General features: G+C 40.4%; 1 protein-coding gene across 1 annotated transcript in view; it reads left to right on the forward strand.

The window, feature by feature from the left end:
• The first annotated feature begins 1,131 nt into the window (after positions 1-1,131).
• TASOR (transcription activation suppressor) overlaps positions 1,132-26,236 on the forward strand; it is a 52,562-nt gene continuing 27,457 nt past the window's right edge. Inside the window, 11 exon segments of the mRNA XM_008260818.5 lie at positions 1,132-1,746; positions 9,472-9,617; positions 11,310-11,402; positions 12,633-12,705; positions 13,508-13,599; positions 14,084-14,245; positions 15,785-15,909; positions 20,286-20,317; positions 20,928-21,033; positions 21,591-21,694; positions 21,772-21,875. Of these exon segments, the coding sequence (XP_008259040.3) occupies positions 1,398-1,746; positions 9,472-9,617; positions 11,310-11,402; positions 12,633-12,705; positions 13,508-13,599; positions 14,084-14,245; positions 15,785-15,909; positions 20,286-20,317; positions 20,928-21,033; positions 21,591-21,694; positions 21,772-21,875 (1,386 nt within the window). The 5' untranslated portion in view covers positions 1,132-1,397.

Here is a 26,236-nt window from a genome sequence, read left to right on the forward strand (position 1 = left end):
ATGCCTTCCAGGTGCATCAGCAGAGACCCGGATGGGAAGCAGACTAACTGGAATTCCAACTGGTGTTCCTGTATCAGCATGGGATGCTTAACCCACAATGCCTGTATATATTTTTAAGATGTGGCTACAAAAGTTTATTTTTTCTATAATATACATTCACTGTAGGAAAACTGAAAGCAAAAAAAAAAATTAGAAGAAGCAAATATAGTCTAAAAGCCAGTAGCTCCCTTACTTTTCAACCACTCCAGAGCCCAGTCTTGCTAACACTAAGTAATGAGGCCCTTTCAAAGACCTCTAGTACAGGGGCAGGCACTGTGGCATAGCAGGTAAAGCCAACGGCTGTCAGACCCGCCGGCATCTCATATGGCATTGGTTGGAGTCCCGGCTGCTCCACTTCCAACCCAGCTCCCTGCCGACGCTCCTGGGAAAGCAGTGGAAGATGGCCCAAGTGCTCGGGGCCCTGCACTCACGTGGGAGACCCGGAAGAAACTCCTGGCTCCTGGCTTCAGATCAGCTTAGCTCTGGCAGTTGAAATCATTTGGGAGTGAACCAGCAGATGGAAATTCTCTCTCTGCAACTCCTCCTTTCAAATAAACAAATAGATTTTTTTTAAAGGCTCCTAATACAGTGCTTGCTGGAGCTTTATCTTAGAATAGGGCAGGTGGGAGTATTCCATTGTAAAGAAGCAATGGCTGAGAATGGTAGGCAGATGAACCCAGGCTCTTATCGCCAAAACCCATTCTCTTTATCTCTTCCGGGCCTTGGTATGCATGCAAACAAGTCACAAATTGGAGTCATCCAGAATCCACTGCTCTGAAGCCTCTTGCTCAGGGGGAGGGGATCTTCCCCTCGAAGGGGTGCCGCCCAGAGCTCACAGGACAAGGTCGACTTCATCTTCTTCTAGGGCAGCGTCGGCCAGGTTGCCGCCCGGGAGTTTACAAACAGCCGCCGACGACCTGCACCTCGCGGACAACGGCGGCGTCGAGGAACCGGCCGGGCGTTGCCTTCGCCCCTTTTGGCGGGCTCCGGCGCCTGGAGGCTCCGCCCCCTGGCAGGGTGTATCCGCACTGGCGGAGGCGGGAGCCGCGTTCCCATTGGCGGAGCCAGCCTGCGACGGCCCCGCCCCTTCTCGGGCCCGACGCGAGCACGTTGAGTGGCGGGGGCCGGCTGAAGAACTGCCCGAGCGAGGAGCGGCCCCTCGGGCAGGGCAGCACTGTCGGGGCGCCCACTTCGGCGCTCCAAAGAGCTGCTGGGTCAGGAGCGCGGCCCGCGGCCACGGGGGGAGGGGAGTGGGTGGGCTGAGAGTAACTGGGCGGCGAGGCCAGCCCGCCGCCCCTTCCCCCCTCGCCCGACGACCTTGTGGGTAGAAGCTTCCCGGAGCTCCTCACGGCGGCGCGATGGCGACTGCTGCAGAGACGGAGGCTTCGCCGCCGACGGACGCGAGCTGGGAAAGCGGCGGCGGCGGCGGCAACGAAGAGATGAAGCAGGAGCTTCCGGAGCATGAATCGTCCCCACAAAATGGCGGCGGCGGCGGCCTCCTCATCGCCGAGCCCGGCGGCGGCGGCGGCGGCGGCGGCGGCGGGCCCGAGGAGACCGCGGGGGCCGAGGCCGCCCAGAGCTTCAGCCACGAGCAGCTTCAGGACTCCTCTGAGGCGGGCGCGGCAGCTCTGCCCAAAGGCCCGGAAGAGCCCGAAAGGCCAATTAGGAGGAGTTTTCAGATCCCCAGGAAGAGCAGAGAAAAGAAAGGTGGTGCCTCCCCTTCTCCCCGACCCCCCTTTCTCTCTCCCCTCCATCTTTTCATTAGAACCTCTCTGTCTCCTTCCCACACCCATCCGAGACACGTAAACACGCATGCAGCGCCAGCCGCCTCTCCCCTCGCTGCCACGGCCGCCCAGCTGCTGCGCTTGGTGCGAGAGGAAAGCGGTGCAACCACGCTCTGCTGCTCCCCCTCTGCCCGTGGAAGTTGGAAGTAGCTCAGGTTGGAAGCTTGTCCGTAAGGCTGCAGCTCCCGGAGAGGAAAGCTGGTGCTCGGCGCCCCTCCCTCCCAGTCCCCGAAGGCAGAGAAGCCGATGTGTCCTCCTAAGGATGCTTCCCAGAAGTCTCCCTGTGGAAATAGCCCGTGGCCATGGATTCTGAGGCTTTCTCCAAGCTCTTTGCGTTCTGAGGACCACAAGTGCTGCTTCTCCCTGTGGAAAGTTCTTCAGCTCTAAGTGTCTACTTGAAATTTGCTTGATGTCAGCGTCTTCCCTTCTTTTAGCTAGCCCCGTTAGGAGATGCGAGCCACGTACACTGCTGTTTTCCATCACACTTCATTTCCATGTAGACCTTTTTGGTTGTTCTGAAGACTTAGATTAAATAGAGCTCTCTCTTTAAATCCAAATTTAGTATGGTTTTTCTTGTATTTGAAAAGAAGGTAGGTTCTTGGTGCAGTCATTTCCCAATGGGGGGAAAAAAGAGAGACTAGCTTATGCCCAAGAATCTCCACAGTTTGGTTTCGCAGTTGGCAGACCTTAAGATTAAAAGAAAAGTTACGCCTTAGTTTTTGGAACCACTATGGGAACAGTTACATTAACTGCCTTTACCTATTTCAACCTTAATTCCATACTGTGACTCAAGAAGGAGTCAATTTGTAGTGGAGATCAAAACTAGTGTTTGCTTCTATTAGGGAATTATATTTGCCCAGTAATTTTGAATATCTGAATTTAGACAACTTTTGCTCTACTGCATGGTTCAGTTTCTCATGACTTACTTAGGAAACTAATGGAAAATTTTTATTTTGCAAAAACCAATTTTTTTTGGGTCATTTGAATCCCAATGAAGAAGACCTAGAATCTTCACTAAAGCATTGTGCATATATTAACCAGCTCCTTTTGTACAACTGGAATTCTTAGAGCCTTTTATCAGTAGAATAAAAAAAGTTCATTTTTATTTGGATGACAAAGCCGAGGAAATACTTGGTTTGAGAAACCATGTTGATAGAAATGAAGTTAACTCTGCCCATTGACATGAGCAATGTTTCTAGAAATAGTTGAGTTTAATGTTATTTTAGCATTCAGAAAGTTACTTTAAAAGTCAAGATTATCAATTGTGTTAAGAATTATGATTATGAGAAAAGTTATGTCCAACCTACGTTATTGAGAATAGGTTGGAAGTATGTTCAAATGGACTCTAGTTATGTGGTAGGAGGTTGAAAAAAAATTTTTTTAATTGATAAAAACCTTTTGATGTCTACTCCCTTTTATTAGGTTTTAGGTGCCTAAGAATATGGTATACCTAATATTTCGTTACGACCAGAAAATTGGCCTAGAAGTCCCGTCGTTTTGGGGGGCAAGGATAGGAGATGTGTGCTGTGTTTTGTGTTGTGTTAGGTAAACCAGATTCATAGGTTTCTGTCACGCAGAATTTAGTTGAACACATTAAAAACAAACAATTCAGGATTTAGAAAATAGAAACCGTAATTTTCCCTCTTGAGTCCAGTAATCCTTGGGGAAAAATTGTTTTCCATTTTCACTTAGAAACAAAAGGGTTGTGTGTAAGGATTTTTTCATGTTTAGTGAAAATTTTTTGACTTGTTTATACACTGAACAGCAGCTGTTGAAAAAGTACAGTAGCGATTTAAATAGAACTTTAAGAAGTTAAATAAGCAGTTATTTTATCACTGGATTTTATCCTGTTCAAACTTGAGAGAAGTTAGTGCTTAGGGATGAAACGTCATAGAAAATTTCAACTCTTTCATTAATAAAAAAAATGCTTCATCAGACACAGCAGGAGCTGCAAGTTTCACACTCCATCCCAACATCTCTTGGAAGACTTGAAAGGTTAAGGTACTCCTCTTATGTATAGTATTTGAATACACATGTATAGTCATGAATCTTACTATTGAGGGTATCAGATGATTTTCAGATTTGCTTGAACATTTTAGTATCAGAATATGGCAGACCTCTAATTGCTTTTCCAGTGAAATTAAGATTGACTTAAGAATTTTTATGCCTTAAATGGAAAAATTAAGAAGAGTATAAAGTGACCCATAGAGTTCCTTTCTTGGTCTTGACTATAACAAAGCATCCAGAATACTGCTATTGTAATTGAGTAGTAATGTTGACAGATTCTTAGCACTTTACATACATTAGCTGAAATCTTAAAGTCCTTTGTGATAGGTACCATTTCCATTTTACAGATGAGGAAAGTGAAGTACTGAGAAGTAACATGTTCATAATCACAGTTAGTAAATGATAGAGCTGGAATTTAAGCTTAGATATGGAGTGCTTTTACCACTACTCAATAGTGTAGCATTTTTTCTTTTTTGTAAGGTTTTAGGTTAGCTTTTGGTTTTACTTGTTTGTAATTAAAAAAATGAAAACCATGTATTTATACTTGTGGGATTTTAAGATTCAGAAATTGTGTTCACTATATATACATTTAATGAATGCTGACAGATTAAATGACTTGTTTACAGGGTGTAATTTTTACTGATTTTGATTGTTATTTATTGGTTGGGCTATTTCTTGTAATGTAAAGACAGTCATATTTGCGTTTTGTTAGTAGTTGTTGCACTATTGCCATCAGTAAATTTAGTAAATTATCAAAAAATAGTTACCTGTTTTAATTTACTTATGGCAGAATATTTTCCTCCAAAGTTTCTGAGAAATGGAATAGTGATAATTTACCTCCTGGGGAATATTTAATGGTTAATGTTTTCTTTAGGGCACAAGGGAGTCTCAAAAACAATCTGCTTTCATGCAGTGGATTCCGTACTGGTTTAATCCATGAGAATTAATGGCTAATTATCTCTCAACCTCCATCTTGTCCTACAGAATTTGAAGTTGTTTTTTTTTTTTTTTGTAAGATTTATTTACTTGAGAGGTAGAGTTAGAGAGAGAAAGGTCTTCCATCTGCTGATTCACTTCCCAGATGGCTGTAATGGCTGGAGCTGGGCTGATCGGAAGCAATGAGCGAGGAACTTCTGGGTCTCCCATGCCTGGAGGTGGGGGCCAGCTTCTACTGCATTCCCAGGCCATAGCAGAGAGGTGGATCAGAAGAGGAGCAGACTAGAACTGGTGCCCACATGGGATGCCCGTGCTGCCGGCAGAGGATTAGCTCAGGACGCCTCTGTGCTGGGCCTGCAATTGTCTTTTTTATGGAAATATTCATGGTCTTTCAATAGTTGTGTATTGTTGACTGATCTTCCTACATAAAAGTAAACCCAATAGGGAGTTCTAGGTAGAACCTATTCATCCACATGGAACATTTGATGGTGCATGTAAATTCTAGGTAATGAAGTAGAGTTTATTTTGACTTGTCCTTGGTCCAAAAAGTCAGGTTTCATATATGTACTGCTTCCTCTTGATTTCTGCCAGTGTATTCATTCCTAATTCATTGTGTTCAGCCTTGTTGATAAAGGAGATTCCCCATTCCCAAAGTATGAATATAAATATAAATAATATGAGTATAAACATTTTTAGGTGGAAGAAAGTTGATTTTTTAATATCTTTATTTCAAAGAACACATGGATAGATATTGTAATCATTATCCAGAAGCCATTAGTTTTGGATTCAGAAAGACTTGGAAACCATCTTTATCCCTGGCCTCCTTTTGGTGACTACTCTTCTATGAGTTACTTTAAATCAGAAAGCTGTTTGTGCTTTCTATTAACAACTTGTATGTCTTTTTTTTTTCTGACAGGCAGAGTGGACAGTGAGAGAGAGAGAGAGAGAAAGGTCTTCCTTTGCCGTTGGTTCACCCTCCAATGGCCGCCGCAGTGCACTGCGCTGATCCTATGGCAGGAGCCAGGTGCTTCTCCTGGTCTCCCATGGGGTGCAGGGCCCAAGCACTTGGACCATCCTCCACTGCACTCCCTGGCCACAGCAGAGAGCTGGCCTGAAAGAGGGGCAACTGGGACAGAATCCGGCGCCCCGACCGGGACTAGAACCCGGTGTGCCGGTGCTGCAAGGCGGAGGATTAGCCTAGTGAGCCACGGCGCCGGCCAACAACTTGTATGTCTTGATAGCAGTGGTCCAGTTTTATTTTTAAGGGTTAGTTTGTTTATATATGATAGTTTTTTCATATATACATACTACACAAAAGTCTACAGTAACACCAAATTGGTAAAACTGAGAAAAATGTTCTTTAACGAACCAAGCTACTATTTGCTGACCTGTTATATCTGTGCCTGTGCCAATGGCTTAAATGTAACATTTAGTTCTTGAATATGTTTGTAAGGCTATTAGTGAAAAAACAATTCATGGTGGTATGGCTGGAAGTCAGGAGACTGGAATTCTAGTTATCATTCTATTATACTATCAGTTTCCTCATCTGAATTAGAAATTTCTAAATGCTCTTCTAATTCTGTGTTCTTCAGTCTCATAAAATACTTCTGTAATAACTTTGTCAATAGGGAAACTATATGATCAGAAATCAGCTTTGCCTTCTGTTGTACATTTAATAGAAATCCTTCAAGTTTCTTAATGTGTGAAAGAACTTTTGTTGATACTGCTGTAGTATTTGTACACCAAAAACGTGTTAGGATTTTTTGGTCCTGTAATCTCTACAGGAAAATTAAAAAAAAAAAATAAGAGATTTGAAATAAGATGTGAGGGTTGAAAGAGCCTTAGGAGTCAAGTTTTTTGTTCTTTATAGAAAATTTCCTTTGTCTCAAGTCATATATGTGATTTCCTGATTTACAAAATGAAAAAACAACCACATTTCCCCATCTCTTCACATGATTGGAGATTCCACCTCCATTTTACTTGAAGAAATTTGGAGCCAAATCCTTTGATTTTGAATTCCAGTGGCCCTTTTCATTCATTAATGGTATGAGCCTTGGAGTAGGCCAACTATTACCTATCTTAGATTCATTTGAGAAGTGAACACATTGATCTTCATAGTGTACTTTTGATGATCAAATGAGATATTGCATGTGAAGCTCTGAGTTCTGAAAAGTAGTAATGACTCATAGTGATTAGGTTCAATAACTAGAATACAGAATACAAAAACGTCCAGAATATTGGATAACTTCCATGTATGAAAAGATTTATATATAAAATGTGCTCCCCATTTGGATAGCCATTTGGTTATTGCTGCCTCATTCTTGAGATTGTGCTGTGCATATACTTTATTTAAAAGAAATGACAAGATGTATTGATTAGGATATGTGCAGTATTAAGAGACCTCTAACATAGACCACAAAGGAATATATATTCAGAATGGGAACTTAGTTTCTAGTAGCATGTTGACTTGGAATCCTTAAAGGTAATTAATAGCATACTGTTATTTTTGTTGAAATCATCATTAGAAAAAATAAAATTCTGACTCTGGCTTAGTAAAGCCATTGAGACATTTGAAATACAAAATACCTAGAACATGGATGTTTATTGTTAGACCTGAAACCTTTCTGTATTTACATTCTGAAGAATCCTTTTTCTGTTGACAGTCTTTTTGGGTACTTTGACATGATCCCAGGACTTGACTTTGGAATGAAATGGAAATGTTAAGTATGTTTTTGGGAATAACTTGAATGTCAACAGAAATTTGTTTGTCAGTTGCATTGGTGATGGAAATAGTATTGGGGCAGGTTAACTAATTTCTTTTTATGTAGGCTTATAAAATTTCATAGAAATTTGAAGCTATGTACTTCTTGGTACATTTTAGATACCTTAGAGTAGTACATTCTGTGTTTAGTAGTCTTGCTATTTGATGTTTTTTTGTTGTTGAGCTTGCTTAAAGCCATCCATTATCTTTTATTGCATTACTATAACTTAATGTTGACTTTCTTTTTAAAATGTGCAATCCCAATTGTATTATACATTTTGTAATTGAAATCTACATTTTTTACAGATACTTATGTAATATACATATATATAAATGTGTGATTTTGTAAGTGAATGAATCTGTTATTTGACGTTGGTGTTTGTTAAAGTCTGCTGTAGAAAATATAGGAAAAAGAAATTGTTAGCTGCATTTTATTACCTTACTCTTATGAGTATGTAAGAATAGAACATTGTTTAATTAGTGGCTGAAGAGCATTTTGACCATGACATTTGTTGACAATTATTAAAAAGTGTCTGAAGAAATTAAGGTAGTGGGTATAACACGAGTAGTTCTATCTACAGTGAAACTTAAGAGATTTCTTTTTGATTTGGGAGAAATTTGTATGTATAGGTGATGTTGTATATTATTAGTAAATTAAAATATGTCATGCATGAAGTGGAAATTGAAGTTATTAGATCAGTAATCCCAAAGAACACATTGAATTTTAAAATTTTTGAGAGCTAGAGATAAAGACCAAGTGAGTGAGGGTGCTCACAGCTACTGGTTCACTCCTTACTTCCTAAATGCCCGCAACAGCTCCAGGAACTCAGTATTGTATGAACCCAATTACTTGAGCCATTGCTGCTGTCTTCCATGGTCTGTGTTGGCTGGAAGCTGGAATTGGGATCAAACACAGGCTGTCTGATATGGATGCAAGCATCTTAGCTAATAGGGCACATGCCTACCCCTAAACTGGATATTTGATTTACATCTTCTAAAAATTAGGTGGGATGTAGAATGGATGGGACGTGGGGAATAAAAACTTAGATGCTGTGACATGGATGGTATATGGCATATAATAGGATAGCATTTTCAACATAAGAGAACTGAACTAATGTCGGTTTAAGCAACTTAATTGCACAGTGTTTCACAAAATTAGTAAACGTTTGGTCTGGTGTTTGTGTTCAGGGCTAACCCTAAAGCTCCAGATGTTTGCATTTTAATAAGTTGTTACAAAAAATAACTATAAGAAGCTATTTGGATATAGTGTATTTTATTATTTCCAACTTTAGTAAAAATATTTTATACACACAACTAAAATTTTTATGCTGTCCTTTATGGTGTTAGCTTTTGATTTGAGGAAATACATGATCCTAGACATCTAAATTATGACAATAGGAATTGAGACAAACAGTACATGCACAGGTTCTTATTAGAGTCTAAGCAATTCAAGTAGCCTAATATAGCTTCCCATATGTTATGCAAAATTGGAACCACCTTGTTTGTGTGTGTAGTTACATAATGTCATAGTTGAAGGAACTGGTCAGTATAGGTTAAAAGAGTTAGAGGGAGAAACAGAAACTTCCCATTTGCTTCTTCACTCCTCAAATGGCAACAACGGCTGGGGTTGTCCATTTGGGTCTCCTAAGTGAGTGGCAGGTGCCCAAGTGGGCCATCTGCCACTGCTTTCTTACGCACCTTAGCCCAGAACTGGCTTAGCTGGGACTTGAACCGGTGACCATATGGGATGCTGGCGTCTAGTGGTGGCTTAACCTGTGCCACTATGCTGGCCCCTTCATTTTTCTTAATAAGTAGTTCTTTTGCATGTCACAAGATAAGGCTTGATGTCTTAACTTTCACTTAAAGTTAGATAAACCCACAAAAATATAAGAAGCTACACTTATTATGGAGTAATCTTAAAATTACTAATTTTTTTTATTGTAGCGCTTTTCCAGCCATTAACTTCAGGCTCTCGAGAATTTGAAGATGTTTTAAATATTCTCCATTCATCTTACCTTGAACCAACCTCAGTAGCAAATTTTAACTACAAACGTGCTTGCTTGATACATAATGAGCTCTTGGAAAAGGAGGTATGTATTAATTTGTATTTACTGTGAGATTTTGATCAGAGCCAGATAACAGCAGAGGAAGTCTTTTTCTCTAGAAATCGTAAAGCTTTAAACAAGTCAAAGTAGGAAAGGAAAACAAGTTTTGGATGGCATCTGTTTTTTCCTAAACGTTGTTGCTGTAACGAATTCATTTGCTATGTTAAATTCTTGCTACTGTGTGATTTCTTGTCCTGAAAATGAATCTTAAGATTAGGAATACCTTAGAATGTAAGTTTAATTGTAAGTTCATCATGAAGCTTTTTGTTCTTTATTTTGAGTAAGAGGTATCTAAGTAAATGCCTAACTGCAAAGGTAGTTAATGAAATCAAATGTGTGTGTTTTGGGTGTGCTTAATTTTTTCTGCAGTTATTTGCTAGTGGCTGGATATGTTGTTATATTAGTGGAAATCTTAATGAAAAACTGGGAGCAAAGGAGAGCAGTTGAACATGTTAATGAACATGTTCATGTACAAATTAGAATAGTCTCTGAGTTTCGAATCAGGAAAAGCCAGCATATGTAGTTCTGAGGTAGGGCAAATGAGATGTTTAAAAATAATAATGTGTATTGCTTATAGTGGATGTGAAATACTATTAATTTTGTACTTTTATAAGTTGAACCAGTTACTACAAAATTTAACTTTGAAAAGATCCCTAAGGGGTGTTAATGTTACTTACTGGCTCCTAGAGAATATTAAAACCTTGGTAGTTTGAAATGGTTTCATGGTATGATAGAGATTTTTAAATTTTGCCTAAAGATTCATTAATTGTTGAAGAAAAGAAATGGTGTGAGTACTGAATATAAAATATTAGATATTCTGTATTTGAATTTGTATCTATTTGTGTTTTAGAAAAGCCAGCTTTTAAGGATGACTTAAATTGGAAGTAATAAAATAAGCCACTCTTCAATCCTGTAAATATGTGCCATATATTTATGTGCTTGGCATTGAGAATCCAGTTAAAAGAAATGAAAGTTTTCTTTCTTTTTAAAAAAGATTTATTTATTTGAAAGAGTTATAGAGAAATACAGGCAGAGAGATTCCATCTGCTGGTTCACCCCCCAAATGGCCGCAACAGCCAGAGCTGTGCCGATCTGAAGCCAGGATCCAAGAGCTTTTTCTGGTTATCCCACTTGGGTGCAAGGACCCAAGCACTTGGGTGTCCTCCACTGCTTTCCCAGGCCACAGAGAGAGCTGGATCAGAAGTGGAGCAGCTGGGACTTGAACCGGTGCCCATATGGGATGTCGGCACTGCAGGTGGCGGCTTTATCTGCTGTGCCACAGTGCTGGCCCCAGTTTTCATTTTCCTAATTGAGTTTATAGTCTAGAAATTGGTTGTTCAGTGCAGATTTATTAAACCACCTGCTGCAGGCAGTGCACAGTATTATTGAAAACGTAGATACAAAGATAATTAAAATGTGAATGTATATGAGATAATTGGAGTGGTAAATTTTAGTGGAAATTTAGTTAAAAGTGATTAACATTAAATGCTCATCTGGCTTGTATGAGTAAAGAGCCATTTGAAATGGGAAAGAAGATTGAGGGGCAGAAAGTACAGGGAGAGAAAAGATCATTTCTACTTAAGAGGCTTGGGATTTCTTAAAGAATATTATTTAAACTTTTAGCTTTAAATATGTAATCACAAGCTAAGGAGTTGTTACAGGTTCAGTTTTCTTTAGTTTACAGAAAAGCGAAGAGAACTGAAGTCTGATGGTCGCTTAGATAAGGAACTTTCAGAATCCTATGCATTTCTTATGGTTGATCGATACCAGGTAAGTCAACTCTATAAAATAATTTGAAGATGTTTCCATTTTAAGGTACTAATTTTGTATTTATTCAGCCTTATACCTGATAATTATAAGTTATTACTGTTTGGATATATAAGTAGAAGAAATAATTTAGCTTATTGTTTCATAATTTTTAAATGTACTGATTTTTTCTTTGTAGTAACCCTGTTTTCTTCCCCCTAGAATTGGTTTGATAATTAATTCATCTCTCTATTTAAAAAAAATTGTTTTCAAGTAAATGTTTGATCTGGTGGTTAAGACACCAGTTGAGGCATTGTGTGCTCAAGTGCCTAAGTTTGAGTTTCAGCTCTGGCTCCTGATTCAAGTTTCCTGCTGGGTGTAGACCTTGGGAGGCTCAAGTAGTTGGGGTCACCCATGTAGAAGACTTGGGTTGAATTGGGCTATTGATGGCATTTGGGGAATGAGGTAGCGACTGGGAGCTCTCTGCATCCCCTCCCCCTTCTATCTCAAATAATTTTAAAAAACATATTATTATTTATGTGCTTATAATTATTTTTCCCCCTTTTTTTTTTAAAGAATTATTTTATCTTATTTGAAAGGCAGAGTTACAGGGAGAGGTAGAGCCAGAAACAGAGGTCTTCCATTCTGCTGGTTCACTCCTCAAATGACCACAACGGCCAGAATTGAGCTGATCCGAAGCCAGGAGCCAGGAGCTTCTTCTGGATCTCCCAGCTTTCCCAAGGAGTTGGGCCATCTTCCACTGCTTTCCTAGGCCATAGCACAGAGCTGGATTGGAAGTGGAGCAGCCAGGACTTGAACTAGTGCCCAAATGAGATGCTGGTGCTGCAGGCTGGGGCTTTAACCCACTGTGCCACAGCGCCGGCCTCTATTTTTCCCTTTTAATTGAAGGTGTTTAGTGGACTTTTTATTTGAATATTTTGCTGGTTCTAATTCTCTTTAAAAGGGGATGATTATGAGTGGCAGGAATTCCCAGAGTATCAGACTTGGCATAAATATAAATGAAATCCAGGTATGGTTGCTTTGGAAGTAAGTCAGTTTCACATTGGTATTTAGTCATAAGTTGTTATATAAAATTGCTGTAACGTGGAATATATGTGTGTGTGTGTGTGTGTGTGTGTGTATACCTCTATATATACAGTTTAGAACCTTAGGTTTTATTTAAAACAAGTTTATAAATTTTTCTCATGTTAATGCTGTTATGACTGCAAGGTGAAAAATGATTTGTTTATTTAGGTTCAAAGCATATGTGAAAAAGGATTACAGGTGGGCCAGTCCAAAATAACAATTCTTGGCAGTCCTTCCATGGGTAATCATTCTTTTTTCATTTATATTTATTTACTCTTAAGTTGTGTTTAATGTATTATCTTGGGTAATTCTGGAGTCCTTATAATTAAATTCATGTGCATTTTGTCATATTTCCAGAAAAAGAGACTAGTATCAGGTTCTGTGGTGTAAAACCAATTTTTTATCTTTGGTGTCTGATTTTGCATGCTTCTGATTGCTTAAAAGATTAATTCAAAAGACTTTTTAAAAAATGTCTTGTTCTATGGCCGGCGCCGCGGCTCACTAGGCTAATCCTCCGCCTTGCAGCACCGGCACACCGGGTTCTAGTCCCTGTCGGGGCGCCGGATTCTGTCCGGGTTGCTCCTCTTCCAGGCCAGCTCTCTGCTGTGGCCAGGGAGTGCAGTGGAGGATGGCCCAAGTGCTTGGGCCCTGCACCCCATGGGAGACCAGGAGAAGTACCTGACTCCTGCCATCAGATCCGTGCGGCGCTCCAGCTGCGACGGCCATTGGAGGGTGAACCAAAGGCAAAAAGGAAGACCTTTTTCTCTCTGTCTCTCTCTCACTGTCCACTCTGCCTGTCAAAAAAATAAATAAATAAATAAATAAATAAAATAATAATTTTAAAAAGTCTCTTTCTAGTGATTTTGAAAAATGTGATTAGTATCTTTTTTTTTGCTTTGGTTTAATATCAGCTATCTTTATTATCCTTAAATTGCTTTAAAACGTATCAAAGCTTTTATCTCTTATTAGGGTAAATACTCTTTTTGTGTATGTGTGCTCATGTTGTACTTATTAAAATTCTTTAATTTTCTCCTCTTCATTAGGTATCTATCTTTGTAGGTATGCTGATTTATTGCAAGCTAATCCCCTGGAAGCTGGGGCAGTGGGTGATGTTATTATTTTTAAAATAATGAAGGTAATTTTAACTTTTCTGTTACACGTATCAAAGGTAGCATTTGATTTTGATCTTTATTGACCCCAAATATTTTAGGAATTCCATTAGAGTTCCATGTTTACTGGTGTTTAGTATATGAATGTACTTTTGAGAGTGATTTTTATTTGCTGTCTTCGATTTAAGCTAACTGTATTAAGTTTGTTTTTTTTCCAAAGAATGAAAAAAAGGAGGAGGATAACTTGTTACTGTAGCTTAGGTTAATGAAGAGCATTTTATATAATTTTTATTTATTTGTTTTTAGACAAATTCGTATAGTTTTTTTATGGTTAACGTTTTTGTACTGCTTCAGTATCGGTAAAAAGTACTGGATACTTACCAGGCATTAAAGGAAAAAAATGTTGATACAGTCTAGGTGATCTATATTCAACGAATATGGTATAATGTAAATGTGATATAATTAATAATTAGGTTTAGGGGAACACTTAAAAGATTTTGTTTGTTTTAGGGTAAAATAAAGAGTATATATGATCCCATGGGTGTTAAAAGTTTGGAATCTATGTTAAGTAAAAGTGCTTTGGACCCAACACCAAAGCATGAATGTCATGTGTCGAAGAATGCTTGTAGAATTACATCACTTTTGGCATACAGAGCCTATGAGCTTACACAGGTAGGTGCCTGGATCTATTTTAATGTTAAGACCTCATATCTGTTTGCTACCAAATCCTTAAGTGTCTCCTTTTCAGTTCCCTCTGCTACCACACCCTTTAGACTCTGCCGGCCTCCATTGTCTCTCTCTACTGTTTGTTCAGTGTTTCCAGGTTGGCCGAGTCACTCCTCAAGCCTAAAGGCTAATATTCAGATTCTTTAATCTAAGTTTCCCTGCATTTAGTTTCTGTCTTTAGCTTGATTTTTTTATAACAGCTGCCCTCAACACACCTCATTTCATTTTGGAATCTTGACTTTTCTGGGCACATAAAGACAGTGCCTCTTAAAATAGTACTTTTCATTCAAGGTAAAGTTGAAGCTTTTGAAATATCTTAATTTATAACATTTTATATTATTGACATTTTCTCTCTTTATGAACACTTTTTAAGATGCATACCTAGAATTAATTGCTTTAAGTTTTATTCAGGTGTAATTGATAACACAGTAAGCATTTAAAGGTTTTAAGCATTTAAAATGGATTTTACTCTTTTATGAGATTTGACTGTAATGTTACTGTTTTTATCGTAAAAATATATATATTCAAATGAATTGTGTGCAGAAAGTATGATGTTAATAATGTTCCTGGAAATGTTCTTTATTTAATTTTTACTTTGTTTAAAGCATGTGATTCTTGTTCCCTTCTTGAAGAATCTCGGTGGGGACGACCAGTTGTTGAGTATTTACCAGTCACCTGGAGTTGACTCATTTGATAACCTTCTGGACAATAGTAGTATTGGTAGATATGAGGTATAACTATAAGGGATTACTGGTTTTTTCTAGGAGAACTTGTGTAATGGCTTTAGACTTTAAAAGGATTCTGAGACATTTTTGCAGTAACAGCAGCATTATTGAAGTCAGTTGTTTCCTAGGGGAATGGACTTTGAGGGACAATGCTGCTTTGTCTATAAATTCAAGTAGTGTTTTTAAGTGAAAGATACTAGTCTGCAAGTCACAAAACTCTAGCTTAATGAATGTGGTGAGTAGGTGAAGGGAAGATACTGGTGGATTATGGGAAGAGAGTTGCTTGCCTTTGTCACCTATGAGTGTATTTTTTCAACATCTCCTTTTCTGCTTTATTTGCAGTTGGATCCTGATAAGTTTTTTTTTTTTAATAATAAAAATGGTAGTTATATTTGGTGGAGATTGTATCTTTTGTATTTTGCTTTTTGTGTCAAGTTGGCTTTTCTAGGTTTACCTGGGAGCCTAGACTCTACTCTTAATATGCTTATTAAGAAATGTGTTGGACATGCCCAGTGGGCAACTCTTTAGAAGTAAACTTTTAGAATGTCTGATTGTACCCTGAGAGCTGATACACAGAAGCAGAATATTTTACATCAAAATGAGTATTGAATACAAATTATATTTGTTGAATTGACAAATGGAGCTTAAAAAAAATTTGTCAGAGGTGCCTAAATGGTTTTCTGTTTCTCAGAATTCAGATATAAATACATGGTTCCACTCTAATTCCTGCATTTTTAATTCTGCGTTTTTTAATTTTTAGTATTATTTTTATGAGTATGGCTTTGATGAACTAAGGCGAAGACCTAGACACGTATGTCCATATGCAGTTGTGTCTTTTACTTATAAAGATGATATACAATCACCAAAGTTTGCAACTTCATCAAGGTAAGACCTATGACTTTTAGACATAAATGGGTGATTTATTACAGAGCCTGTGCTGCTGAGTTAGGAGGATCACTTTCTTTACTTTTTTTTTTTAATTTCTCTTGAAATTAGTTGGATACTTAAGTATTTATGATGAAATTCATGGTGAAGGTCAGACATTTTGAAAATAAAAACTAAAATTTACTCAAACCTCACGTGGTTAACCTCTTTTTATTTATTTGAAAGGCAGAGTTACAGAGAGAGGGAGAAAGACAGAGATCTTCTATCTGCTCATTCAGTCCCCAAATGGCTGCAACAGCCAAGGCTGGGCCAGGGGCTCCCTCTGGATCTGCCATGTGGGTGGCAGGGGCCCAAGCACTTGGACTATCCTATGCTGCCTTTCCCAGGCAGGGAGTTGGATCAGAAGTGGAGCAGGCAGGACTTGAACCAGTGCCCATTTGGATGCTGACATTGTATCTGGTGACTTTACCCATTTTATCACACTGGCCCCATTAAAGTCTTTATCTTGGTATTAAAGATTTGTGTAGTTGAGTAAATGGCAATTTTTAGAAGTGAGACTTGGTAGACAGTGAGAGGGAGAGACAGAGAAAAAAAAAAGTGAGACTTGGTATATGTGTTAGCTCTCTTGGAATGGGGAATTTTTACTAAAGATGCCCCAGCCTCACCTCAAACCAGTTAAATCGATATTTAGAGTGCAACCTAGACATATGTAGTTTTTAAAAGCTTCCAGGTGATTCTGATTTTCAGCAAGTATTGAGTACCATTGATGTTTTCTCATAAGTTCTTAGACAAGGTGACCAAATACAAAGGAGTTGCCTCCTTTTTCCCATGGTGCTTCCACAAAATGTTTTAGTTGAATGGAATAAGTTAATTTATAGGAATATAGGAGAAATATATAGGAATGTCTATTTATTTTGGGTACCTATACATATTTAAAATGATGTGATTCATTTTGATTTAGAAATACTGCTTTTTAAAAATTATTTGAAAGGCAGGGTTAAAGAGATCTTTCCACTGGTTTATTCCCCAAATGGCTGAAATAGGCGGGGATAGAAATAGCCAGAGGCAGGAACCTGGAAAGCCATTGGGTTGGGGGGTATCTCCTATGTGAGTGCAGGGGTCCAAAGACTGCTTTTCTTCACACATTAGTAGGGAGCTGGATCCCAAGTAGAGAACTGGCACCCACATGGGAAGCTGATGTCTCAGGTGTCAGCTTAACCTATCACACCACAACGCCAGTTACATACTGGGGCTGACACTGTGGTGTAGAGGGTTAAGCTGCCGCCTTCAGTGCTGACATCCCATATGGTTTGAGTTCTGGCTGCTCCACTTCTGATCCAGCTCCCCGCTAATGTGGCTGGGAAAGCAGCAGAGGATGGCCCAAATCCTTGGGCCCCTGCACTCATGTAGGAGACCCAGAAAAAGCTCTAGGCTCTAGGCTCCTGGCTTCGGATTGGCCCAACTTCGGCCATTGTGGCTATTTGGGGAGTGAACCAGCGGATGGAAGACCTCTCTCTATAAGTCTTTTAAATAAATAAAATAAATCTTTTAAAAAAATCACATATCATGACATTTAAGATCATTTTGAGATTGACATCTTTATCAATTTTATGCATCAAATTTTTTTCCTCTTAAATCATTTGAGTTTTTTGGTGTCAGTGAACGAACCCTGGGAACCTTACATAGTCGCAAAGTACTAATTTGCAGAATATCAAAACAGTTAGGTTTCCTTTGTCTTTTTTTATTTAAAAGATTTACTTATTTGTTTGAGAGGCAGAGTTACAGAGAGAAAGAGAGGGAGAGACAGGTCTTCCATCCACTGGTTCACTCCCCAGATGCCCACAGTGGCCAGAGCTGGGCCAATCCAAAGGCCGGAACCACGAGCTTCTTCCAGGTCTCCCACATGAGTTCAGAAGTCCAAGCACTTGGGCCATCTTCCAGTGCTTTCTCAGGCCATTAGCAGAGAGTTGATTTGGAAGTGGAGCAGCCAGACATGTATGGGCGCCCATGTGGTATTCTGGCGGAGGCTTAACCTACTGCACTACAATGCTGGCCCCCTGTTTTCATTTTTAAAAGACTATTTATAATCCATATTATATATATTCACTCTTTTTCATAAGTGATCTTTAAAAGACCTGTAGCACTTAAGAGGTTGCACCCCTAGCACTGATGACTGGCTGTTTTCCTTGCCACCTCTTTGATCCCATCTGTTGACCTCCATAGCATTTTTAAAAAATATTTATTTATTTATTTGAAAGTCAGAGTTACGCAAAGAGAGGAGAGGCAGAGAGAGAGAGAGGTCTTCTTTCGCTGGTTTACTCGCCAGATGGCTGCAATGGCCAGTGCTGTGCTGATCTGAAGCCAGATGCCAGGAGTTTCCTCTGGGTCTTCCCATGCAAGTGCAGGGGCCCAAGGACTTGGGCCATCTTCCACTGTTTGCCCAGGCCATAGCAGAGTGCTGGATTGGAAGTGCAGCAGCCGGGACTTGAACAGGCACCCATATGGGATGCCGGCACTGCAGATGGTAGCTTTACCTGCTGTGCCACGGTGCCGGCCCCCTCCATAGCATTTCATTCAAGCATTGACTGAACACTGCTGTGTCACTGTGCAGTGAATACCTTGCATTTGCTCATTTGTTGTCTTTCCACATTTATGTGTGTAGTTTATTCATGTCTCTCTTTAAAGGTGACAATATCATAAGGCTGTCTCTGATTTTTATTTTTTTAAGATTTTATGTATTTATTTGAGAGACAGAGTTACAGACAGAGGGAGAGACAGAGAGAGAGGTCTTCCATCTGCTGGTTTACTTCCCAAATGGCTGTCATGGCTGGAGCTGAGCCTATCTGAAGCCAGGAGCCACGAGCTTCTTTCTGGTCTCCCACGCGGGTACAGGGACCCAAGCACTGGGATCATCTTCCACTGCTTTCCCAGGCCGTAGGCAGAGAGCTGAATCAGCAGAGGAGCACCCAGGACATGAACTGATGCCCATATGGGATGCTGGTGCTGCAAGCAAAGGCTTAACCTACTAAGCCATGGTGCTGGCCCCTGCCTAGACAGACTTTCTGTAGTGGACCACTCTATAACTTGGCCTCTATTTCCTTTTACCTGCAATTGAAGGCTGGGGTTTTTCCTACAATTTGGAAATTTCTGGAATATACACAGACACACATGAAAAAAACAGCTACAGCTAAGGTATTTTATGAAATATTCCTATTATTTACAGAAGCATCTCTTATTTTGAAGATTTATTTATATATTTGAAAGAGTTACAGAGAGGAAGAGGCAGAGAGAGAGGTCTTCATCTGCTGGTTCACTCTCCAAATGACCACAACAGCTGGTATTGAGCCAGTCCAAAGCTAGGATCTTCTTCTGGGTTTCCCACATGGATGCCTGAGCCCAAGCACTTGAACCATCTTTGCTGCTTTCCCAGGCACATTAACAGGGAGCTGTTTTGAAAGTGGACTAGCCAGGTCTTGAACCGGTGCTTATATGGGATGTTGGTGTCACAAAAGCAGAGTTGTTACCCACTATACCACAGCACCTGCCTTGATGATGATGATGATGATGATTATTTTTACTCCCTATACACTTATGTCTCTGTTTTCCCATAGAAATTAAAACCATCATCTGGTAACTATGTACTTCCTGTGTTGTCTGTCTTCCTCATTAGATAGTAAGTTCTATGAAAGCAGGGACTTAATTCTGTTTATCCCTGAAATCCTGTTACTTAGAATTATGCCTGATAAGGGCATGGCGGGTAAAGCCGCTGCCTGCATCCCATATGGGTGCCGGTTCAAGTCCCGGCTGCTCCATAGCTCTCTGCTATGGCCTGGGAAGGTAGTAGAAGAAGGCCCAAGTCCTTAGGCCCCTGCACCACCGTAGGGGACCTAAAAAAAGCTCCTGGCTTCTGATTGGTGCAGCTCCATCTGGTATGGCCATTTGGGGAGTAAACCAGTAGATGGAAGACTTTTCTCTCTCTCTCCCTCTCTCTCTCTCTCTTTCTGTAACTCTGACTTTCAAATAAATAAATAAATCTTAGAAAAAATTATGCCTGGTAAATAATAAGAGTTTATTAAGTATGTAGTGATGAGTGAATATATATAAATAATGTAGAATATGTCTTTTTTTAATATCTTTTTTTGGGAAAAGTTCCCTTAAGTTTGGACAAATAGGGTAATTTGAGTAAAATACTTTTTCTTTAACAAGACTTGGATTTATTAAATTTTATAATGAATAGTTCAATTGCTTTTCCTTTTTGGAAGAAGAGTTTAATTACTTTGTGCAATGTGCCTTTTAAAATATTACATCAAGGTCCTAAATGTTAACTTTCATGTTTTCAATCAGTAACATTTCTCTTTTTAAAAATTTACTTGTAGATCCAACAGCTTTAATGTGGATAGAAACGTAGGTAAGATTTCTACATTCTTTACTTTAAATAAATTGAAAGAATAAATAGATGTAAGAAAAGATTGTGAAATGTTTCTCTTCTTAAATTTTTATTTTAAGGAAAGATTCTTCCCGCTCTTCCACCTCTCCCTTTTTTAATTTGAGAGTCAGAGAGAGAGACAGAGCTCCTATCAGTGGTTCACTCCCCAGATGCCTGCAGTGGCTCATGCTGGGCCAGGAAGCTGGGGACTAGACACAATCCAGGCCTCCCATGTAGGTATCAGGGACCTAGTTACTTGAAGCATTGATGCTGCCTCCTAGAGTCTGCATTAGCAGGATGCTTAGGTCAGGAGCCAGAGCCAGGTACTGAAAATAGATATATCAGCGTGGGACATGGGCATCCTAGCCACTAGGTCATACGCCTGCTAGTGACAGATAAATTTATCATTCTTTGTAGCTGGTGTTTTCTTTAGAGGAAAAGATAACATTTGAACTTTAGTGTGAGTAGATGAGTATCTTTTAAATTTTCGGCTTAAAAGCCTTGTTTCTAAATTCTTTCCCTCATTTCTAATAAACCTGCATTCACTTCTTTGAGCTGTTAAGAGACTGAGCTGTGTCATTTTTTTATTTAGATAAATTTAACTACACCTTATGGAAAGGACAGCTTTTAAATAAAGGAAAACTTCTTTGTTACATTTCTTTGAGGTCACCCACTCGAGCTTTTTTGCCTATCAAGCTGTAAGTATGTTACATTCTAAGAAAATAGTTGGTGGTTGCTAGTGGGATCTTATTTATGTTATGCAACTTTTTTCTAGTAATTTTAAATATGAGAAGTAATTTTTCAAAGTTTTATCCTAGTTAGATGTGTTTCTCATCTAGCAACTTGAATAGAATATAATAGATTTATAAGGTACCAGCTCCTTGATGGAAGGAAGTTTGATGTAGTGAGTTTGGTTAAAATATACAGAGTTTTATATGCAATGTATGTTGGAATAAAAAAGTCTAAAATAGTATTTTGTGACCACCACTATAAAATGACAACACTTTAATCTTTGTGGTTAGTAAAATTGGCACAAAGGCTCAGCTTCTGGCTTTTGTTGCCAAACTGTCTACCTGTGTATGGACATCTGGACTTAACATGTTAAAGTTCTGTTTAGAATAAAGATGGGATATTAATGAATACGCCCTTCTGTTTCCCTCAAGTATTTTTGTAACTATGAGAGATAAACAAAGAGATACCATTGCTAGGGTTAAAAATACAGGTGAGGCAAACATACTTTTTTGATTTCTTTCAGTCCTGAGAAGTTAGATGTTGAAACAGTTATGAGTATTGATCATCTGAAACAGAAAATCCCTCCAGCACTGTTTTATAAGGAAACGTACTTAGGCCCAAATGAAGGTAAAGTAATATGATTTTACTAAAATGTGTAGGAAGCAGACTTCAGTTAGATATTTACTTTTTTTTTTCCTCATCAGTTTTGAAGAATGGAATGTACTGCAGTCTTTATGAAGTTGTAGAAAAGACAAGGATTGGAAGTAACATGGAGAATTTACTGCAAAAACTAGAGAAAGAAAAGCTTGTGAGTCAAAGGTTTTAAAGTCTTCCTCATTCTCTTTAAGAAATGTGCATATTAGTAAGTGACCATGTTAATATTTCAGTTTATTTTGCCTCTCAGAATACTCTTTATTGCTACCACTTAGCTAACCATGTTTTACTATATCTTCTGTTACTCTTTTTGGCCATGTCACTAGACATACAGACTAATCTTCCCCATGAAGTAAGTTTTTTAAACTTTGTTATTATGAATATAATAGTCAACAAATATGTATATTGAGAATCACTTTCTTACAGAGGGCATATAGTATGGAAGACAAAGATACTCTGTTCTGGATTATAAGAGTGATGAATATTCAGATAGATGTCATTTGTTCAGCAGATACGGTAGCATATATGAAGATAAAAAAAGAATTTGAAGAGATAAAATAACACTATAGTAGTTGGAGGGAGTAGCAGATGGAGCCAGTATGGTATAATACAGCATCATTCAGGCAATGTTAAAATGGGAGCTTGAACTTGATTCTAAGAGCAGTGGGTTTTGAAGAGTTTAAAGAAAGTGGGATGGGGCATTGAGTATGTATGCAACATAATCAGATTTGTATTTTGAAATCTTTGCTTGCTTACTCTTTCTTAGAAAATAAATTGAACAGGGGAGATGAGGTGGAATACTTATTAGTGGGTCCCAGTGATGTGATGAGAATGGTAAGAATAATGATAAGAGACTTCTGTGGGATATTTACTAAGTAGAACCCAATTTTTTTTTCACTTAACTATTTTTAAATGTTTTTTTGTATTTATTTGAAAGGCAGGGTTACCGAGAGGCAGAGAGATAGAGAGGTCGTCCATCTGCTGGTTCACTCCCCAGATGGCCTCAATGGCCAGAGCTGAGCCAATTCGAAGCCAGGAGCTTCTTCCAGGTATCCCGTGCAGGTGCAGGGGCCCAAGGACTTGGGCCATCTTCTACTACTTTGCCAGGCAATAGCAGAGAGCTGGATCAGAAGCAGAGCAGCAGGGACTTGAACCAACGTTCATATTGGATGCCGGCATTGCAGGTGGTGGCTTTACTCACTATGCCACAGTGCCGACTCCAGTGAAACCCAGTTTAATAGATACTGAATATCACTGGTTTAGGCAGAGGGATTGGGTCAGACATCAGATTGTGATGGGTTGAGAAGTAAATGGAAAATTAATGTATGATGCCAGTATCTGTGGTTTAGCTGAAGATCAGGTGGTTGCTGGGAAGGGAAGTAACTATTCCAAGTTTTGAGTTTTTTTTCTTTTTTTTTAAAGATTTATTTATTTGAAAGTCAGAGTTACACAGAGAGGAGAGGCGGAGAGAGAGGTCTTCCACCCTCTGGTTCACTCCCCAATTGGCCGCAATGGCCAGAACTGTGCTGATCGAAAGCCAGGAGCCAGGAGCTTCTTCCGGGTCTCCCACACAGGTGCAAGGGCCCAAGGACTTGGGCCATCTTCTACTGCTTTTCCAGGCCACAGCAGAGAGCTGGATCGGAAGAGGAGCAGCTGGGACTAGAACCATTGCCCATAAGGGATGCCGGCGCTTCAGGCCAGGGCATTTTTATTAAGATTTACTTGTTTATCTGAAAGGCAGATACAAAGAGAGAGAAAGAGAGGTCTTATATCCGTTGGTAGACTCCTCTAATGGCCGCAATGGGCAGAGTTGGGCCAATCCAAAGCCAGGACGTGGAGCTTCTACTGGGTCTCCAAAGACTTGAGCCATCCTGTGCTGCTTTCCCAGATGCGTTAGCAGGGAGCTGGGTCAGAAGTAGAGCAGCCGGGACTTGAACTGGCACCCAAGTGGGACCCGGCACTGTCAGCCGGTATGTGGCTTTTCTTTCCTTTTTTTTTTTTTTTTTTAATTTGACAGGTAGAGTTATGAACAGAGAGAGAGAGATGGAGAAGACAGAGAGAAAGTTCTTCCTTCCTGTTGGTTCACTCCCCATATGGCTGCTAAGGCCGTGCTGCACCGATCTGAAGCCAGGAGGGAGCCAGGTGCTTGTTCCTGGTCTCCATGCTGGGTCAGAAATGGAGCAGCTGGGACGTGAACTGGCACCCAAGTGGGACCTGGCACTGTCAGCCCCAATATGTGGCTTTTTTTTTTTTATTTGATAGGTAGAGTTATAGACAGATAGAGAGGAGAGAAAGAAAGGTCTTCCTTGCATTGGTTCACTCCCCAAATTGGTGCTATGGCCGGCGCTGTGCTGACCCGAAGCCAGGAAACAGGTGCTTTTTCCGGTTCTCCCAAGCACTTGGGCCATCCTCCACTGCCCTCCTGGGCCACAGTAGAGAGCTGGACTGGAAGAGAGCAACCAGGACTAGAACTGGCGCCCATATGGGATACCAGCGCCCATATGGGATGCCAGCGCCGCAGGTGGAGGATTAATCAAGTGAGCCATGGCACTGGCTCCAAAATGTGGCTTTTAATACAGCATTATTTCAGGGCTGGCATTGTGGTGCAGCTGGTACCTGAGATGCCAGATTCCCAAGTAGTTACCAGTTCAGTACCCGGGATCCAGCTCCCTGCTAACGTGCCAAGAAAAGCAGTCTTTGGATCCCTGCACTCACATGGGAGACCCTCCCTGCGGGTGGTGGCTTTACTCTCTAAGCTGTAGCACAAGCCCTTCAAGTCTAGGCATTCTGATACAGGATGCAGGCTTAACGGCTAAGCTAAATGCCTGCCTTGATGGTTTATTTTCTTGTGAAATGAAACAGATGAGATCACGTACATGTGGGAAGTTCCAGTACAGAGGGAGAAAATTTTTTACACAGATAATGCCATTTTTTAAAGATTTATTTCTTTTTGAACTTGAAAGAGTTACACAGAGAGAGGAGAAGCAGAGAGAGAGAGAGATCTTCCATCTGATGGTTCACTCCCCAATTGGCTGCAATGGCCGGAGCTGCGCCGATGCGAAGCCAGGAGCCAGGAGCTTCCTCTAGGTCTCCCACGCAGGTGCAGGGCCCAAGGACTTGGGCCATCTTCTACTACTATCCCAGGCCATAGCAGAGGGCTGGATTGGAAGTGGAGCAGCTGGGTTTCGAGCTGGCGCTTCAGGCCAGGGCATTTACCTCCTGCGCCACAGCGGTGGCCCCAGATAATGTCATTTTTAAGATTTACTTATTTATTTGAAAGGCGGAGTCACAGAGAGGCAGAGGCAGAGAGAGCAAGCGAGATCTTCCATCTTGTGCTTCGCTCCCCAGATGGCTGCAGTGGTTGGAGCTGTGCCAAGCCGAAACCAGGAGACAGGAGCTTCTGCCTGGTCTCCCATGTGGGTGCAGAGGCCCAAGCACTTGGGCCTTTTTCTACTGCTCTCCCAGGCCATAACGGAGAGCTGGATTGGAAGAGGAGCAGCAAGGACTCAAACCGGTGCCCATATGGGATGTCAACACTGCGGGTGGCCGCTTTACCCTTTATGCCATGATGATGCCATTTTTTGGAAGAAATTTATGTTAGAACTGAGATAGCTAAAAAAATTAATAAAATTTAAAAAAAGAAATGAGATAGCTTCCATCTGATGGCTCACTTTATAGATATCTGCAACAGCTGACATTGGGACAGGTTGAAGGCAGGAGATGGGTGGCAGGAGCCCAACTATCTTACTCTCTTAGTGTGATTAGTTTGTAATTTCCTGAGATGCAAATTTAAAATAAATTGAGTTTCTTATGTTTTATACTTGTGCAGGTATTCTATGTATGTTGTAGATATTAATATTCAAGGATATTTTTATTATTGAAATTGCTTTAGGGGCCGGTGCTGTGGTGCAGCGGGATAAAGCCCTTGCCTGAAGTGCCAGCATCCCATATGGGCGCCGGTCCTAGTACCAGCTGCTCCTCTTCCGATCCAGCTCTCTGCTGTGGCCTGGGAAAGCAGTAGAAGGTGGCCTAAGTCCTTGGGCCCCTGCACTCACATGGGAGACCTGGGAGAAGCTCCTGGCTTCTGGCTTTGGATTGGCGCAGCTCTTTTTTTTTTCCTAGATTTATTTTATTTATTTGAAAGGTAGTGTTAAAGGAAGACACACACACACACACACACACAGAGTGATATCTTTCATCTGCTGGTTCACTCTCCAGATAAATGTCTGCAACAGCCAGGATCCTGGAACTCCATCTGGGTCTCTCACGGTGCAGGGGCTCAAGCACTTGGGCCGTCTTCTATTACTTTTCTGAGGTGCATTAACAGGGAGCTGCAACAGTAGTGGAGCAGCCTGGGGACCCATGCTGTCGTAATAGAGTATCCTGGCTGCTCCTCTTCCAATCCTGTCCTCTGTTGATGGAATGGGAAAGCAGTAGAAGATGGGAGAGTTGGAAGAAGCTCCTGGCTTTGTATTGGCCCAGCTCTGCCCGTTGTGGCCATTTGGGAAGTGAACC

Source organism: Oryctolagus cuniculus, chromosome 10 (assembly GCF_051225735.1).
Source record: "Oryctolagus cuniculus isolate XC-2025 breed Fujian yellow rabbit chromosome 10, ASM5122573v1, whole genome shotgun sequence".
Taxonomy (NCBI): domain Eukaryota; kingdom Metazoa; phylum Chordata; class Mammalia; order Lagomorpha; family Leporidae; genus Oryctolagus; species Oryctolagus cuniculus.